The sequence below is a fragment of the Balaenoptera physalus genome (assembly GCF_965194825.1).
Source record: "Balaenoptera physalus genome assembly, chromosome: 13".
Classification (NCBI taxonomy): domain Eukaryota; kingdom Metazoa; phylum Chordata; class Mammalia; order Artiodactyla; family Balaenopteridae; genus Balaenoptera; species Balaenoptera physalus.
In genome coordinates this window covers 25458676-25478530 of record NC_138892.1, presented here as the reverse complement: position 1 = coordinate 25478530, position 19855 = coordinate 25458676, and the positions used below count along the sequence as shown (strand labels likewise).

Below are 19855 nucleotides of genomic sequence, written 5' to 3'. Positions count from 1 at the left end.
CCGAGCGGCGCTGCCTGCGGACCTGCCCCCTCTACCCCCTGCTGCCGCCCGCAGCGAGAGCCGCGCAGCCTCCGCTAGACCTGCGGTGCACGGCGACATGGCGGGCGGCCACCGCCTCCTGCTGGAGAACGCGCGGCAAGTGGTGCTGGTGTGCGCCCGCGGCGAGCGCTTCCTGGCGCGGGACGCGCTGCGCAGCCTGGCGGTGCTGGAGGGCGCCAGCCTGGTGGTGGGCATGTAAGTGGCCGCGCGCTCTGGAGCTGCGGGCGCCCCGGGTCGTGTGCTGGGGGGACCGGTCAGCCAAGGCCCAGCTTGGTGCTCTTTCTGTAACTTGTGCGCTGTGGAGGGGAACGCGGTAACAGCCTTTCCGCACCCAGGGAGTCATTGGCACGCCTGCCTTTTAGGTGCCTGTTGCTAATGTATTTGGCCGCCTCCGGTTGTCATTCAGTTGAAGAAACCTCTCTCAAGCTGCACATTCCACTGGGGAGCATCAAGATCCCGCCTCTGCTGATAAAATATAATTGCAGCAATCTGAAGGCGTAGGGGTTCTCTCCAATGCTTCTTGAAGTGCGGACGGGGGACCACCTGCCTCAGACGGCCTGAGATTTTTTTTTTAAAGACAGACTTCTGATGCCGCCGCCCCCCCCCCCCCCTTATCCCCAGATCTTTTTCTTTTTTGCAAGTTTTACTGAGATATAATTGGCATACAGCACTGTATAGATTTAAGGTGTACAGCGCAATGATTTGACTTACATACATCGTGAAATGATCACCAGTAAGTATAGTGAACATCCTCTCATATAGATACAAATTCAAAGAAGTAGAAAAAATTTTTTTCCGTGTGACCAGAACTCCTAGGACTTATTCTTTGAACAACTTTCATAAGTAACATACAGCAGTGTTTATTATATTTATCATGCTGTACATTACATCCCTAGTACTTATTTATCTTCTAATTAGAAGTTTGTACATTTTGACTACCTTCATCCAATCCCCTCCACCCCGTCCCCACCTATCCCCAGGTCTTTTGAATCAGGACCTCTATGGGTGGAGTTCTGAGATCTGAATTTTTACAAAGCACGTCTCCCACCCCCTTCGTCTGCACCCCAAAGCTTGAGAACCACAGAAAACGTTTAGATGGCGATGGTTTGGGGTGATAGATAATTAAGATTCAGCCACCAGAAAGAGAGCACATTTTCAGTTATTTTCATTTAAACTTCTGAGAATAAAAGAACAGGCAAAGTTTGGAAGGGTGGACTTGGAGTGGGAATGGGGGTTGGGTGCCCATCTGAATTGGAGAGCCCATGGCACTGCGATTACACAAGTCTCATCCCTTATCTGAGGCTGCTTAGGGTTGTGTAAGAGCCCAGCTTTTAGGGACTCTGTGTGTGTTTGTTTTTAATTAACGAAGGAATAAAAACATCCCCAGTGTTACCGTCAAAAATTTGTTAAAATGAGGTAACAGAATTGCATGGATGTAGGAACCTAGGGCTAGTTGATGGCCATACTCCACGGAGTTCTGAGGATCCAGACCCCTACTGTCTTGCTCAGCTGAGCACTGCCCTCTTGCTCACAGGCACTCCAACGTCCAAGATTGCTGTGCCATCTCTCATTATGGTGTCTACATTCCAGCCAGTAGGAAGTAGGCAGAGAAAACGATCCTATTGGCTAGAACTTAGTCACATGGCCACACCTGGCTGATGGGAGACACGGAAAGGTAGTCTTTATTCTGGGTGGTCATGCCTCCAGCTAAAATTTAGGAATCTAGCACTGTGGGAAAAGGGAACATTGATCTTGGGGAACAATTAGCAATCTCTGCTACACCTGATTTGACTTTTTGCCTTGCATGTGGCTAGAGTCAATTTCCAAAGATACATGCTCAAGAAGGAAATACAATAAATATTGACTGACACCAAAAGGCATCGATAACATGATCATTGGTCAAAATTTTCACAATATTTCCCCCAAAGTTAGTAATAATTTCTTGATTTTTATTCAGAAATGGGTTCATAAAAGCCATCGGTCCTGCTGATGCTATCCAAAAACAGTTTTCAGAAGAAACATTTCAAGAAAGAATTGACTGTACCGGGAAATGCATCTTGCCAGGTATTAACCTCTTTTTCAGTAAAGCCCTGAAAGCAGTTTTAGTAGTGTAAAGAGGAAGAGTAGTAGCTTGTTTTAAACATGGTCTCACAATAATATGAAAATATAATAGCTACCATTTATTGAATTTCTACTAGTAAATGTCTAGCTGCTTTACAAACGCGCTTACATGTTGAATGAAACCGAACTGCCCTGTAAGGTAAGTATCATTATCTACACATTGCAGATTAGAACACTGATGTTTAGGGGTGAAATATCTTACCCAAGATCTCTAAACAGGTAAAGGGCAAGCTGGGAATCACACGCATTCATTCACTCCACTTCTTCCCACTCATATGCTGAAGAGAAACAGCTGTGCTGGGTTTGGGTTCAAAAGCTGTTGGAAGAATTTTATTAATCCATGGCATAGGGGAGGCAAAGACAGCAAATTGCTCTCTGTAATTCCAGAATATACTCTAAATTTGTATAGAGTATGAAACAAAGGACCCATCTCCAGGCAGAAAAAACATAAACCAAAAAACCCTAGAGATTTCACTGAAGTTCATTTGTATCTTTAGTGATTGATAACAGAATCAGTTTATTAGCCATCATCTCCTACATTTTCTATGTTTTATGGCTTTATGTCATCCTCTGAAACAAATTTCACAAATTTTGAGTTCTGCGCAAACACAGAGGCTAGGATTTATACTTGCGTGCTGTGTGCATCTGACAGAGCTTCTACTATCTGGCCCTTGGGGGTCAGGAGAGAAAGTCAGGGTGAAACCTCATAAGAAAGAGCAGAATATGGTAGAGAATATATGGTAGGGACTTTTGATTTTACTCCGATCAGAACCACTAATGAGCCATTTAATCCATAAGGCACTTTGAATGTTCTGGAAGGACAGACTTTACCAAATTGTACCGGGATAAACAAAAGTTTCAAGTGACCATTTTATAGTTTCTCTTGAATTAAAATATTTTTCTTTCTTAAAGAAAGATTCATCTTTCTGGTTTTATACTTTTCCTGCTCAAAGTTGAGTGTAGGGATAGTGTTATTCTTTTTCACACCCAGATTCTTCCTTGGTCATATAGTCCTTGGTTTTGCTCAGCTAATAGATTTGACATCCTGTTTTAAAAGGTTGCTTGGTGAGCATGGATTTATTGGGCAAAAGGAGCTGTATTTCTTTAGGGGATATTTTCATCATGTTGAGTCACACTCCTCCATTAGAGCCTTCTAGACCAACCATGCAGGGAGTCTTCTGGGAACCACACAGACAAATTCTCCCTTCTCCACCCTCCTCCAAGATGGCTGACCACCATCATGCTTTCCTAAGAACCGTATAGTAGAGTCTGCCTGCTGTCTAAGTGCTTTCTGTTTCTTAACTTTAAACGTGATTTGATTTATTGATTACAGGTTTAGTGGATGCACACACACATCCAGTATGGGCTGGTGAAAGAGTTCATGAGTTTGCGATGAAGGTAACTGCAATAAACAATGGCAGATCAAAATAAAGCACAAATATAGACGTGTTTTTCTAGAGTTTGTAGGCTGTTAGGCTTTACAACAAATGTCTACATGTCTTTTTAACGGATATTTTTACTGGCTTGGACTATGGAAATAAATTACAACAAAATTAACCAATTTATAGCTTGGTACCAAATCTTTATACTGTGCCCAGGGCTATCAGTCATTTCAAGTATAATAGTTTTCAAGATGTTTTAGCTGCCGAATCCTCCTTTTAAAATAGAGCTGACCTGCTTTGCTCACTAATTTCTCCTCTCTTTTCTTTTCCTCATTCCATCCCTTGGTAGCCTTTGAAGGGACTCCAGGAAACAGTTTGAAAATCACCATTCATTGGGGTCAAACTTGGAAAAACATATTATTAATCACAAAAATAAAATGTCTTACATTGTTCCCACTGTTTTTCCAGAAAAATGAGACTTATTAAGAAACATAAATTGTAGTCTTTGTCAGTCATTAATTAGCTGCAGTCAACCCTCAAATCCCTGGTTTGAGCCATTTTCACATTGTTTATTTCCTTGTTTTTAGTAGACTTTATTTTTTAGAGCAGTTTTAGGTTCACAGAACAATTGAATGAAAGCTATAGAGATTTCCCATATACCACTGCTCCCTGCCCCCTGTCCAAAGTACAGCCTTTTCCATTTTCAACATCCCTGACCAGAGTGGTACATTTGTTACCATGGATGAACCTACACTGACACATCATTATCACCCAGAGTTCATAGCTTCCATTACTGTTGACTCTTGGTGTTGTGCATCCTTTAGGTTTGGGCAAATGTATAATGACATGCCCCCACCATTGTAGTATCATACAGAGTAATTTTACTGCCCCCAAAATCCTCTCTGCTCTGCCTATTCATCCCCCTCTCCCCCCAGTCCCTGGCAACCACTGATCTTTCTACTGTCTCCATAGTTTTGCCTTTTCCAGAATGTCATAGAGTTGGAATCCTACAGTACGTAGCCTTTTTAGGTTGTTCCCTCCATGTCTTTTCTTCACACTGTTTTTTAAAAACCTGTGCAGCCTAACAGCTAAATTGGATTATTTCAGAAAAAGAAAAAATTTCTTCAAAAACTGTCTACCTTTCTCAACAATCTAGAACTGTTTTTAAGGCTTTATTAAGTCATTGAATTTCAGAGCCAAAAATCAACCTTAGAGATTTACGGTCCAATTCTCTCATTCTATGATGCAGAAAGTGATGCAAAAAGGGCCCAACCCATCAGGTTTTTTTTTTTTTAACACGAAATGAACAAAGATCATTTATTATAAAACCATTGAAACTTTCCTTAAAAGCTCGAGTTTGCAATAACTTGAACGTGACAGAATTAAGAACAGAAGGGAAGGGTGTGACTAAGGGAGCCCCCCAGGCCGGCACACTTTGTTTGCACCACACACTCCTTGCTGCCCAGAGTAACAGGGGTCCAGTGGGATCCCAGAAAGAGCCTCTTTATTTGCTTGAGTGACAGAGGTCAGGCCCGAAACTCTAGGTGGCCAAATACTGAGGGGTGGAAATGCTCTGGGTCTCCTAGTGGGGACTTGAATAACCACAGTGAGGTCCCTAATCGCCTAAGCTTTGCTTTCTCATAGGTACTGAGACTAGCTGGTACACACCGGGACTGACTGGGTTGTTAAAATACCGAAATACTTTTGTACCTGTTGGTAAACTGTCGCTAGCCTGAGGCCCCAAGTCCTCCCCACATCTCCCATTTCTGCCACCCCAGTCCCTTCCTGAAACACCTCTGACCCCTGCAACTCCCCACCACCCCGGCAGAGTAGGGACTTCCAGAGCTGTGTGCCCCACCATCCTTCCTGATCGGTTGGTGCCTGTGCCATGTCGATTGTCAGTCATGTCGAATATCACCCCTGTACGTAGGTTCTGTAGACCTGCCTGCAACCTCCCTGCGTTTTGCAGACCTAAGGGTGAACCGTGTGTTCAGTTGGCAGGAGCCACATACATGGATATCCACCAGGCTGGAGGAGGGATCAACTTCACGGTGGAGCGCACGCGCCAGGCCTCGGAGGAGGCGCTGTTCAGCTCCTTCCGGCAGCGGCTTGGGTGCATGATGAGGGCGGGGACGACGCTGGCGGAATGCAAGAGCGGATACGGCCTCAACCTGGAGACGGAGCTCAAGATGCTACGCGTGATTGAGCGCGCCCGGCGGGAGCTGGACATCGGCATCTCAGCCACTTACTGCGGGGCTCACTCGGTGCCAAAGTAACGTCAGCCGAAGGGACCGGGGTTTAACTCAGGGTAGTGAGAACGCAGAAGGGCTCATGTGGTGCCTTAGTGGGGCTGCGTTCTCCAGGGAGTGAAGGTGCACCAGCACATTAGCTCTTGCAGAGGGACCAGTTAGAGCCTTTGGAAAGGTGCTCTGATTCTAACCTTCAGGCATCTCACACACGTGGGTTTAGGAAGGCGGGCCCCACCAGACCCATCCGTTTGCAAGTTCCTTAATAGTGAAGGAAGAGGAGATGTTCAAAACTCTTGGTTAACAAAAAGAAATTCCCCTGATAGGTCCTTTAAAATGACAGATATGAATTTAAATAGTTTCCCATGACAGTGAGCACAAAGGCACTTCAGGAACTGAGTAACACTCCATGGGAGGTAGATCAAATCTTGAAGTCAAGATGACTTAGGGAGGTTTTTATTTTTGTTCATCTGTTTGCTTGTTTAGCAGCAAACATTTTTGTTTTATTGCTGTAAATGTTTTTTTCAGCTTTCCTCTTTATCTAAAAAGTTCCTCCTGTATGGATTTGCTATAGAGAATTCTCTCCCCTTCTGCTTCTGCATTTCATCCGTCCCGGAATTACTAGGTCAGCAGGCCCTCAGTCCCAGAACCAAACGATCCAAAAGAAATCCAGGACTTGAAAATTCACAGGGCGTCTCCAAAGTCTTAGTGCAGTTTTAAGTTGTGATAACTAACTTAGATAATAAATGCTGCAGGCTTACAAAAATGGTTTAATCACATAAATAGCCCATTTAATTAAATCATATTAATAATTAAATCATTTAAGGTTAATCATTTAAAAAATTTTTACATTTATTTCTGTGAACTTTGAAAAATAAAATTTTAATGTTAATATTTCATTTACCATCTTTAATCAAAGGAACTAAAAAAATTAACATTGAAATTATTATGAAAGATTTACAGAACTAAGTAGAAAAGAAATATAAATACTTAACATTTCCAATGATGTTTGTTGTATGTTTTTAGCATTTATGCTTCTGAAATTATTATGGCTTGAAACTGCACTAAGACTTTTGGGATATCCTGTCTATTATAGTCTGTTTTTTTTTTTTTAGTAGGAAAGACAATGTGACATGGCAGAAAAGTCTCAGGCTTTGGAGGGACACCAGACCTGGGTTCGAGTCTAGCTTAGCTACTTCCAGCTGGGTGATTTTGAATTAAGTTTTGATCACTTAACTCTTCTGAACATGAATTGCTTATCTGTAAATCAGCTAAATAACACCCTTATCCTATGTGGTTGTCTCGAGAATTAGAAACAGCATATATAAGTACCTGTCCCCTCAGAGTCCACCTCTATCTACCCACCCAGATGGTTTTTGCTGAGAGCCTTCTGTGTGCCAAATACAAGGCTGAAGTTTTACAGAAAATTTCTCCATCTGCCAGTGAGCCTCTGAGGTCTGATCTTGATCCCCGAAGATAAAGTCTGAGGCCCAGAGGATACCAAATGACGTCTACATCATGTGTCCAAAGTTATATGGCTAGCAAGTGGCGCAGCTCTGTGTCTGACTTCAAAAGCCCAGACCTTTCTCATGTATAACAACCCCAGAATCTTAGAAAGAATTTCAGGGCCTCCTACTATCTTCCTCCCCTATGTCTGATGAGACAGAAAGCCTTAGGCAGATGCTTCTAGAAACAGTGTGGAGGAAGAAAAAGTCAGGGTAATAGCTTGGCCCAGGTAAGGGGCTCACGTTTGGGTTGTCAGGGAAGCATCCAGGATGTCCTCTATGTGTCCTTGACAAGAAGATTCAATTTTTCAGCCAGGCATTCCCAAGGCACCCCAGATGTGCCAGAATGGATGAACCATCTGAGTCTCTGCCTATAGGGTCAGTGTGTACAGAAGTCTTATCAATACCTCTGCTATGTAGGCTCAACCTGATTGCTAAGAGTCCTGAGTTATAGCTTTGATCTTCTCTTTACCTTTCTGAGGCTTGGGGTCATTTACCTACAATTTCTCAGGTTCTCCAAGTGCCAAAAAAACCCTTTCTCCAATTAAAAAAAAAAAAACAAACTTGCCAACGGTAATCTCACTTTCTTCTTCCCTCAGAGGAAAAACTGCTGCTGAAGCCGCTGATGACATCATCAATAACCACATCCCAAAGCTGAAGGAACTTGGCAGAAATGGAGAAATACACGTTGACAATATAGATGTGTTCTGTGAGAAGGGCGTCTTTGATCTCGATTCCACCAGAAGGATTCTTCAAAGTGGGAAAGATATAGGGTTACAGATTAACTTCCATGGGGATGAACTCCACCCAATGAAGGCTGCTGAGGTATGGGTGACCTTTTGCTTTTCCTTTGTCAACACTCGTGCTGTGGAAAACTTAATGAGTTTGTTCAAAGGAAGGAGTAACCTTCTGAAAAGAGAGAGAATGGGGAAATTTGTTTGAAATATGTGCAGGTTGGTGCGGTTGAGCCTTGGAATCCCAGACTTTTTTGCTGATCATTTATTTTTATTATTTCCTTCTGGTGATACTAGTAGAAAAAAGAAGTACCTTTGTGATCTCATTTACTAAATTCACAACCTATTTTGATCTGCACACAAAGCCACCCTAGCTCAGTCTGTTAATTCCACATGTAGCTTCTAGGGTCTTTCTGTGGCAGCATCCAGAGGACTTTTAGTGGAGCATACCATTAATAGCCACAGGATGATTTTCAAATCTATATGTCTTTTCCAGATTAATTTATTCATGCTTTCTACAAATATTTGAGTATCTGCTGTGTGCCAGGCACTCTCCTAGGCACTGAGAATTCAGCAGTAAGACGCACAAAATCCCTGCAGTTGGGGGTCTAGCTCTTTCCTCTAAGCCCTGGAGCTACATAAACAACTGCCCTTGGGGCATAAATACAGATGTAGATACTCTACATGTGTCTCGACCACCACACGTCCAATATGATCTCTTAATTTCACGTCCAAATCTTGCCTGTGTTTCCTGCCCCAGTGAATGATGCCATTATCCATCTGTTGCCTAAGTTGAGACCCTGAATATCATTTTGACTCCTCCCTCCCCCTCACCTACTGCATTTCAGCTAACCAGCAAGTCCTCCCAGTTCTCCTCCTAAATATCTCTGGATCCACTTCACAACACTGCCCACTTCAGATCACCGAGCTTGTGCTCTTGAGAGGTAGTTGGCAAGAAAATAATAGAGTGCTGTTTGTTTTTGCAGGAAAAACCATTTGCTGGCATGTTATCGATTTGTTGTTGCTGTTGGTGAAACTTCTCTCTGTCTCTCTGCCCATTCTGCTTAGCTCGGGGTGGAACTGGGAGCCAAGGCAATCAGTCACCTGGAAGAAGTGAGTGATGAAGGCATTGCTGCCATGGCAGCGGCCAGGTGCTCTGCTGTCCTCCTGCCCACCACGGCCTACATGCTGAGGTGAGGTTGTTTCTCCCCGCAACATGAGAGCTGCAAGTATAAGCTGTGGAGACACAGACTTCCAAGATGCCCAAATATTCATCACCCTTACAAATCCCTTAAAAGTGCAGATCAGGAAAACTTATCTCATGGAAGATGCTAATACTGGTATGATATTTGTAATGAATTACCCCGAGGAAGGAGCTTAGACCCAAATTGTGTTTGAGTGGTGGGATTACTGGGGAGAGTGGTGCTTTCTTTTTCTTTCTTCCTCATTTTTGGAATTTTCCAATTAAAAAGCAATATGCATTACTTCTATAATTAGAAAATAGTGATATAGGCTTTATACTTTAAAAAACGTGCATAAGATATTAGGGATATTTCACAGTATTCTGAATCTGAATGAGCTGCTTTCTAAGAGGATATAAGTGGGGACCATAATCCTCATAAACCCTGGGAGTGGGAGGAAAGAGGAGATGTCTAAGTATATTTTGTGGCATCTCCCCGGGGCTTTGGCTGTGTGCCCTCAATGGATTGAGCCCATGTAGTCCATCTTTTATCACGGCCATTGCTCCAGTTCAAATATGAGACCTGAGGTCTCCTGACTCATTGAACCACTTCCATGACAGCCACCGAATTTGTGGTCAGAAGGTCCAGCATTCAAGAAGCAGTTGATTTCCTCTTAGGACTGGGTGCTTTCTCTGCGGTTGTGATACATGGTTTTTTGTGGGGAGGGGCATGATTCCACAGTTATGGCCTTAGGACAGTGGTTCTCAAACTTGGAGTGATTTTGCTCCTCAGGGGATATTTGACAGCATCTGAAGACATTTTTGGTTGTCACAACTAGGGGGTGTCACTGGCATCTAGTGGGTAGAGGCCAGAGATGATGCTAAACATCCTACAGTGCACGGAAAAACCTCCTACAACAAAAAATCATCCAGTCTGAGACATTAATTGTGCTGCAATTGAGAAACTCTGCCTGAGGGATTGGAAAAACAGGTTCAAGTAACTTTTATAAGGGAGAAGAAAGGAATATTACAGTGCTTTTTTCAAATTTATTATGATTTTATACACATATATATAAAATATTATACATTTCTCTTATTACTATTCTCTTAAAGAGTAGATATAATGTAGGTTACCGTCAGGAAATATCCATCAATAACCATTCTCAGTATGATCAGCTGCTTTTCTTGCAAATCTCAATAGTCATCAGAGTCATCAATCAAGACTTAATCTGGTTAATTTTCCACCACCCAAGGAATAAGTTTTTACAGAAGAAAAGGATTCCTTTAACTCACCTTGAATCTCTTAAGACAGAGCAAAAATCTGAGACTTGTGGTGCTGGAGGGCAGTTCAGCATTAAAAGTCTGAACTTTGTCCCTATGCCAGTGGCAGCTGCCACGTGCCGTCACCACAAGATGGGTTTAGCATCCTGTTTGGATGACAGGGGCAACCAAAGAGAAGGCCACGCTCTTCCCTGGCTTCTCTGTTTCTGTATTTCTCTGATCTCTCCATCAGGAGGAACCTGCAGGTTTCCCAGCTGCGCCCTGAACTCCCTTGACTCTCATTTCCAGAATAACCATTGCCTTATGCCACTCAAGGGCTTCTTTTAATCATTATTTTATGCATCTTTGTGTATAATATTTAAACTTATTCAGGACACATTCACCTTAGTTTATCTGGAGCCCCCTTTATAATTTTACTGCCTTGTACATACATATATTTTTCCTCCTTGAGTAGTTCGGGAAAGGGAGGGGAGGCCATCAGAGTGACCGGCAGGGAAATTTTAACGTCTACCCTTTCCTCACTCTGTATCTCTGCTTCACCCACCTCTCTCACACATTGTCCTAGCAGAGAAACACTATTTTAAGTGGTCCTGGAAACTGCCTGTCGTAGACTGGGAATGCTTCAAGGGCAAGTGTCACCTCTGTACCCCCAATCCTTGATTAATTTCTGTATTCAACACGCGTGTTGGGGGCCCACTACTTGTCAGGCACTGTTCTAGGCACTGTGGATCCAGCCACAAGTAAAATAGAGTCTTGTCCTCAAGGAGCTTACATTCTAATGGGGAGAGACAGACAATGCGCAAACCGACCAATGAACACAGAAAATGTCAGGTGATGCTTGGTGCTGTGAAAACAATCCAAGTGAGGCGAGAGGATAGAGTGTTTGAGGGGAGGGTGCTGTGTTTTTAGGGTGGTCAGGGAAGGCTTTCGGAGGAGGGGACATTTGGGCAGAGACCTCCAGGAAGTGAGGGAGCAAGCCATATCTGGGGGAAGGAGCTGGGATAACTAGAAGAGTGTTCTGAGTGGATGGACGGTGAGTGCAGGGGTAGAAATGCACTGAGAGTATTTGAGGAACAACAGAGTGAGGCCAGAGAGGCACAAGCCAGGCAGGGAGAGATAGGAGATGAGGCCAGAAAGAGGGGCAGTTCTTGAAGGGCTGAGTTCATGGTGCAGACAGGAAGCCCACGGGAAGCCACTGAGAGTGGTTAAAAACACAGCGACATGATCTAACTTATTTTTCTAAAAAATCCCTCTGGCTGCTAGGAAGAGAATATATTTTAAGGGGCTTGAGGGTAGAAGCAGGAAAGCCAGTTAGGATGGTCTTAACAAATATCCTAGCAAGCAATGATGGTGACTTGGATCCAAGGTGGTAGCAGAGGGATATAAAAATGAGTTGGATTCTGGATATAGTTTTAAGGGGGAGCCAACAAGATTTTCTGATGGGTTGGATGTGGCCTGTGAGAAACGACTCAAGGATGACTCTGAGGCTTTAGTACGTGGCACAGAGTTTTCACTAATGGGATGGTTTTAGAATGACTGGCTGAACTAATGACCAGGCAAGTTTTATTGATCTCCGTGTGTTAGATACCATATGCTTTTCATTGAGGCTGCCAAGAAGTCCCTGTATTTTGAGGAGAAAATAAAACTGAAGTGCAATGCAAACACAATAATAAAAAATTAAAGAATTCCTTTAACAAAACATAATCGATCAGCTATTAATACTAGGCACTGTGCTGGTACTAGAGACACAATGGTGAATAAGACACACATGGTCCTTCACGGAATTTGCAGTCTAAGCATATGAAACATGATAAATGAATAGACAGTAAGACCTATAGACGTAATGAAAAGGATAATCACTTCTGGCTGAGTGGCCAGGGAAAGTGAGCATGGGTGGGCGAGATGTGAGCTGGGCCTGGGAATATGAATGCATTTCAGGGAGGGGTGGATATTCTAGGCAAGGAGAACGGCAGACTCAGAAATGTACAAATAGAAAACCCCAGTGGTTCGAGGGCAGTATTGGGTAGGGCAGGGATGAGAAAGGAGGCCCTGAAAGAAGTGTGGGCTCAGCTTGTGGGGAGCCTCGAATGCCAAACTTAGGTGGACTTTGTATAAAACATAAATAAAACCTATTCTGAGCACAGCTATAAAGTTATTCTTTTTTTTTTTAAACAATGGTTTCATGAGCAGTGATGGGGGCCTCTGTGTTTTGTTTTGTTTTTTTAATTTTTATTTATTTTTATTTATTTATGGCTGTGTTGGGTCTTCGTTTCTGTGCGAGGGTTTTCTCTAGTTGCGGCAAGCGGGGGCCACTCTTCATCGCGGTGCGCAGGCCCCTCACCATCGTGGCCTCTCTTGTTGCGGAGCACAGGCTCCAGACACGCAGGCTCAGTAATTGTGGCCCACGGGCCCAGCCGCTCCGCGGCACGTGGGATCCTCCCAGACCAGGGCCCGAACCCATGTCCCCTGCATTGGTAGGCAGACTCCCAACCACTGCGCCACCAGGGGAGCCCAAAGTTATTCTATTCTTTGCCATATTTAGTACACTCCTAGAATATAACAGTATCATTCATTCATTCAATCAAAAATATTAATTAGCCAGAGGCAGGACTGGGTGCTGGGACAAATTATAAGAAAAAGAAATCATCCTTTCAGTGATCCTTAGCCCCTGCTGGACTTTCCAGCAGAGGGGCAGCTGTAGTAGTCTCAATACTTTACAACCAACCGATCAATCAAATTGAACTGAAGGCTAGAGTAGGGTCTCAAAGGAGGAGGGGTCAGGGTTACCCTCAGGAGCTTTTTCTAAAGACAACTCCTGGGCAGTACAGGTTCATAATGGCTGAGCACCAGTCCACTATCATTGTCATGAAACAATAGCTATTGTCTCTAAAATGGAGGCGTGTGGGGTGCTGGGGAAGCCAGAGGAAATGAGGGCCAACAAGGTGACTGGGAAGGCTTCCCAGCGGAGGTCTCTCCTTGACCAAACTTTATTCAGGCTCCTCTGAGCCCCTCTCTCCAATAAGCCTCAATCTTGCCTATAAACCTACAGCCTCTTAGCACAAATGATTTTGTTTACCCACCTTCCCCAACATTATGAGACTTGAACAAACACTGGCATAGTTTCTAACAGCTCCACGATGCCTCCCTAGAATGAGCCCAGGCCCCCTTAGAATACCTGTCTGAGAAAGCCCAACCTGCCAGGAAAATTAACTGTTTGTTCCAGTAAAGCCTGGTGATAGTAGATAGGCCTTTGAACTTCCTCTTAGAACAGTTACTTTAAAAAGCTTGCAAGGAGGTCAGGGAGATACCCAATCCAGGAAGGAGCACAAATACTTTACATATTAGTTTCTTGGGCCTTCAGAAATTTGAAGGACCTATAATAATGTTTGAGACCCCCTCTCCCCCCCAAAAAAGGAGAGGGAGAGATATGAACAAAAAATTGCAAAATGTTAATTTAGAAAGCATTATTTAAACCTCATTGTTTATATTTGGGAATCAAAAAAAGTTTATTACATTTGAAAACAATTTTAAGTTTTCTCCCTTCGCAAGAATCTCTGAATATATATAAAGATTGTCATGATAATCCCAAATTTAAAAAGTTAGCTATAGCCAAGTGATTTCAAAAGCAGGATGATAAAAATCAGGAGTCCTGGGGTTCTGCTGGACGCCACCTCTAATCACTTAATCTTGAGTTTCTGTTTCTTCTTCCAGAACACGAAGGGGTTGGATATCTTAAGTCTGCTTCAACTCTGAACATCTGTTCTTCAAAAGTTCCACTTCTAGAGACTGACATCATTTTTTTCCCTCTCCTTAGACTGAAGCAACCTCGAGCCAGGAAAATGTTAGATGAAGGGGTAATAGTCGCTCTGGGCAGCGATTTCAACCCTAATGCGTATTGTTTTTCAATGGTAATTACTTTTAATGTGCCTTTCATAGTCTATGAAACTTCTACCAAGCATATAAATAATTTAAAAATATTTCACTAACTGTTAAAATGTTTCAAAGATCTGAAAAGATTTTCCTGTGGAACAAGAAAAGAGTGTGGACAGCAGTGTAATTGGATATTTCTGTGCCACTTGAATGCCTCCAGGCTGAGAGAGGAGAGAGAAGTTTCTATTGATACTATGCTTTGATGCAGCCTTTGGGCATTGTGGTTTTACAGTAACCTATTTCCCCTCTCAGAATTGCATAAGCTCCAAGAAGTTTAGTAAGTTTTAGTAAGTAAGTGTGGAGGTGAGCTTCGTCTTACACAGTAAGTGGCCTTGAAAAGTAATAAATAAATATTAAATACATATAGGGGGTGGGTGGGTAAGTAATCTCTATAATAAACGAATCTTTCCCAAAGCATAAGAATCTTTATGTGTAAATGTAAATTTCACTTTTCTCATACTAATTTAGTCAGCTCCACTTATACATTTAACTATCATTATTTGTTGTGCTGTGTTGAGAAATGTCCTAGGTGGCAGCTGCTGTTTTGTTGCTTTTCTCCAATGCTTTTCTTTTCCTGTCTTAGCCGATGGTCATGCATCTGGCCTGTGTGAACATGAGAATGTCCATGCCCGAGGCCTTGGCTGCTGCCACCATCAATGCCGCTTATGCCCTGGGAAAGTCTCACACTCATGGATCTTTGGAAGTAGGAAAACAGGGAGATCTCATTATCATCAATTCATCCAGGTGAGTGTTCTCCCAGCTGAGCCATTTTATTGTACACCCACTGTAATATGGAGACTTGGTTTAAATCCCTTTTCCACTGAGTATTAGTGTCAGGCTCTGTATAAGTTCAGCAGCTACCCAGTCTTCTCGGTGTCACCCCTTTCTAAGCAAAAAGTCTCCCTCCAGGTCCTAAACTGCAGGGTAGACCAACTTTTCTGGTCTCTTCATCCATCTTATATCTTTCATAGATCTCCAGGTTTCTGCTCTGTTTACCTGGACTTTGGACTTGTGCCCTCTGGCCTGTGTTTGTTTTTCTTCTTGGGTTCTGACCTTTTCTGCTTGTGTTGGGCCACGCAGGTCCCAACTCTGGCTTGTCATCCTGGTGCTGATTCATTACCTCTCTGACTTCTCATTCCTGCTGGATCCCAAAAGCCTTGCTTCAGTTTTCCTGCCTCTTGTTTTGTATTACTCACTCACAGCCTGCTGCCTCCTGGGTCTCCAGTGTAACAAGTTGAGTTTTATTGTTCTAAATCTTAAAGTTGTGAATCCTATGGTGTCTGGACCCTAGCAAGCCTCTGCCAGGCCTTGGACCTCATGTTCCACAGAAGAGAGTGGCTCCATAATTCTACTCTCGAGGGTCATAAGCCATTGTCTCTATTGAAAGTGATGCTGATGTTACCATTCATGCATCATTTAACTGAAGCAAATTTTTTTTTTTTTTACTGTTCCAATAACGCTTTATTTATGGACATTGAAATTTGAATTTTATATAATTTTTATGTCACAGAATATTATTGTCTTTGTTTTTCATTTTAAGTCATAATTTAGAAAACCCCAAACAAAACTATCTTAGCTAGGGGCTTCCCTGGTGGCGCAGTGGTTGGGAATCCGCCTGCCGATGCAGGGGACACGGGTTCAAGCCCTGGTCCGGGAGGATCCCACATGCCGCGGGGCAACTGGGCCCGTGAGCCACAATTACTGAGCCTGCATGTCTGGAGCCTGTGCTCTGCAACAGGAGAGGCCTGATGGTGAGTGGCCCTCGTGCGCACCGTGATGAAGAGTGGCCCCCGCTTGCCACAACTAGAAAAAGCCCTCACACAGAAATGAAGACCCAACACAGCCAAAAATAAATAAATAAAAAATAAATAAATTTAAAAAAACAAAACAAAAAACAACGATCTTAGCTCAAGAACAATAAAAAGCAAGCATCAGGCCAGATTTGGCCCACAGACCACAGTTTGCCAACTCCCAGTCCAGAACAGTGGTTCTCAAAGTACAGTCCCAGCAGCAAGGGCATCCTCTGAGAATTTGCTGGAAATGCAAATTCTCAGGCCTCTTGGACAGTCTACCAAACCAGAAACTCCAGGAGTGGGCCTAGCATCTCTGTCTTAAAAAGTCTTCTAGGTGAAAAAGATACATGCTAAAGTTTGAGAAGCACTGATCTAGAGTCATTGTTCTAATGTGAATCAAATATTTTAAGATCAAATACTTAATATCATTAAACAATATTGGATTTATCATAGACTAATTATCATGGTACTCTACCATTTTTTAAAAAGCCCAAATATTAACTACTAAGTGTAAACACATTTTTAGAGAATGTATTTTGAAATTAGCATTTATTGACAGAGTGATAATTTTGACTTGTATCCATTTATGTTTGATTTCTTTCTAGATGGGAGCATTTGATTTACCAGTTTGGAGGCCATCACGAATTAATTGATTATGTTATAGCTAAAGGAAAAGTCATCTATAAAAAATGATTGATCTGTAAGGAAAGAGCACACGGTTCTACTGTATAAGTCAGTACAGTTATATTAAAAGTTAAAATACCTTAGTAGTTTACCAGAATGATGTCACTTAAATCTATTTCTGTATTTTGTTTATCCACTTGAAAACCCCAGGGGATTCACTTATTTTAACATGTGCACCTGGACGTATAAGCAAGTAAACCATTTGTTATGATAATCTCAAAGGATTAAATTACTTCACAAAGATTTTCTATAAATATTCTGCAGGTTAATATGATGGAGTATCACAGAAATGCCTTTGTGGGGAAATGCAGATTGGCAAATAGGTAGACATGGCTTAAAATTCCCATTTTGTTCCTACTTTTCAAATTTCAATTCTTAAACTATATTTACTGAAAATTGGGGAAGGAAGTGGGAAATCCAAGTCAAATGCCACAAACTAAGCTAAAATGTAGCCATCTATAATAAGTATATAGTTTTTCTTTTCCCCGCGCAGTTTGTCTTTCTAGATGCTCTTCGAATGCCTTAGGGTCCTCTGAGGGAGGGTGTTCTTCGGTTTTCTTCTCAACCCTTGCAGTAGAGCTTCACAGCAGAGCTCAAGACTTGTCATTTTGTACACAAGTACAGGGACCTTCTTGTAATGGATGCATTTTGACCAAATCCAATAATGTAATTTTTAAAAAAGTTTTAAAGTTTTTGATTCTTCACATTACACATGTATAAAAAAACATAGCTCTCAATAAATATTTTCTGTCACTATTATTGTTGTTGTTTACAGCCCTGGAAGCCAATCAGTGGTGTTGTCTATTAGAACCTTTTAGGAAATGAACAAATTACAGAAGAAAGTGGATTACATAAAGAAAAAGTGGATGATTATATAAATGGGTGTTTCTGAAGCCATGTGTTTACTTGAAATGTTTTTAAACGCTTTGATCATTCTTACAATCACAACTGCATGATAAAACTTTGTCCTATTTATGAAGAAATGACTAGAGAAGTAAACATTAACTACCCATATTATCACCTATTTCAAGTTAATAGAGCCTGAACCAATGAGGCTTTACTGTATTCAACATAGATCAACTCAAGATACCCCTTGTCAGAAGGTTAAGGGTAACAGGGCACATCGCAATCACTGGCTAGTAGTGTGGGGTATCTGGAGCTCTGCTCCTCACGTGCTTGGCGAAGAAACCGTGAGGGGGGTGTGGGAAGCACGAGTTGCTGTGGGCGACGCCTCCCCTATGACCGGTCTCCTAGTCGATGGTGGGAGTTTGGGATGCAGGAGATACATATAAAGGCCAAAACTAAAGATTACGTCTGTCCTGGAACCCAGGCCACATAGAAGTATATCCTTATACCTATGGAATAGAAAGGTGAAGCACCTCCTATTTTCTTTCTAGGAGATATTCACTCTACACAAGTAGTGTTCGTGTCTTTTTTGAATGAAAGCAGAAGAAGATACCCACCTGGAACTGCCTTAGTCCTCCCAGGCCAGTGTCCTGTAAGCTCTTGCAACTCATAGGAGCTGGCTAGAAATGCAGAACTTCAGTTCTACTCCAGACCTGCTGAAACAGAATCTGGTCTTAACAAGCCCACAGGTATTTGTATGCCCGTTCAAGTCTGAGAAGGGCTGTGGTCTAGACCCTAGCCACGTGGACTTTCACACTGGGCCTCAAAATCACCATTTGTTTTTGCTGCTCCAGGCCTTGCAGCACTGTTCCCTCTGCCTGGAGTGCTTGCCCTCTCTTCTCTAAGTGGGAAATCAGAGCTAGTCACTGCCCCCCACACCAAGCTCCCATCCCTCTATGACAGCCTCTATAGCATTGCAATCAAACTGTCTTTCCCTTTAGATTGCATGTTAGTAGAGGGCAGGGGCCTGGTCATGTCCCCAGGATCTAGTGTAGTGACTGGTTCATAGTAGGTGATCAGTGAATGAATTAATGAATGGCTGCACAAGCATACATACGGTCCTAGTGAAAAAAACTGCTTATTAAAACACACCCAGCAGGCCAACCCAGGAATGCAGTGTTAAGGAAAATACTTGTTACGTATATTCGAAAAAGCATATGAATTCCTTAATATAATGGATGATGCTTATGGGGGAGTAAAGTGGAAAAGCGAAACCCAGCAAGAAACAATTCCATGGCTGGGTGGGAAGGGGCATGGCCATCCTCAGCCCGAGAGGCTGGAAAGATTTTGATGTGAGGGAAAGGCTCCGGAGATGGAGCATCATGGGGTGTTCAGAAGGGGGGGGCCTGAGTCCTCCTAGAGTGGAGGGTTCAGTGGGGGCGGGGACTACAAGGTCAGGTCGACTCAGGTTGGGTCTTCGTTGCTGCGCACAGGCTTTCTCTAGTTGCGGCGAGCGGGGGCTACTCTTCGTTGCGGTGCGCGGGCTTCTCATTGCGGTGGCTTCTCTTGTTGTGGAGCACAGGATCTAGGCGCACAGGCTTCAGTAGTTGTGGCACGTGGGCTCAGTAGCTGTGGCTCGTGGGCTCCAGAGCACAGGCTCAGTAGTTGTGGCGCACGGGCTTTGTTGCTCCGCGGCATGTGGGATCTTCCTGGACCAGGGCTCGAACCCATGTCCCCTGCATTGGCAGGTGGGTTCTTAACCACTGCGCCACCAGGGAAGTCCCGGAACTTCAGTCTTAAAGTCAGGGGAAGCCACTGCAAGTTTCTGAACAGGTTAGGCCCAGGACAAGAGTGTTGTGGTAGAAAGATAAATCTGGTTTTAGTGAACAGAGCAGGCACTCAGGTATGTGCTGCGTGAGTGGACTCTGGCAAGACACCTTAACCAAGTCCTTTGGTGGAGACAGTAGGAGGCATCAGGTGCTAGAAATCTGGGTGGAAAGCTCTGGAAATGGCACAGTGAAATGTGAAACGCCCTGACTAAAATTGGTTTGAAAAATAAGGAAGTTCCTCTATGACATACGTCACAGCAAGACCCTTTTTGACCCGCCTCCTAG

At 43.2% G+C, this 19855-nt stretch overlaps 1 protein-coding gene across 3 annotated transcripts in view; it reads left to right on the top strand.

The window, feature by feature from the left end:
• The first annotated feature begins 4 nt into the window (after positions 1–4).
• AMDHD1 (amidohydrolase domain containing 1) overlaps positions 5–19855 on the top strand; it is a 22503-nt gene continuing 2652 nt past the window's right edge. The window contains exons 1-9 of one of the 3 annotated variants that reach the window (XM_082419475.1): positions 5–234; positions 1997–2103; positions 3494–3558; positions 5537–5814; positions 7893–8118; positions 9096–9220; positions 14303–14396; positions 15002–15162; positions 16817–17651. In XM_082419475.1, coding sequence (XP_082275601.1) covers positions 98–234; positions 1997–2103; positions 3494–3558; positions 5537–5814; positions 7893–8118; positions 9096–9220; positions 14303–14396; positions 15002–15162; positions 16817–16904 — 1281 coding nt within the window. In that variant the 5' untranslated portion in view covers positions 5–97 and the 3' untranslated portion in view covers positions 16905–17651. Of the gene's footprint in view, positions 235–1996; positions 2104–3493; positions 3559–5536; positions 5815–7892; positions 8119–9095; positions 9221–14302; positions 14397–15001; positions 15163–15958; positions 16154–16816; positions 17652–19855 lie in introns of those variants that run through there. The other 2 variants (XM_082419477.1, XM_082419476.1) reach the window with 2 other exon arrangements.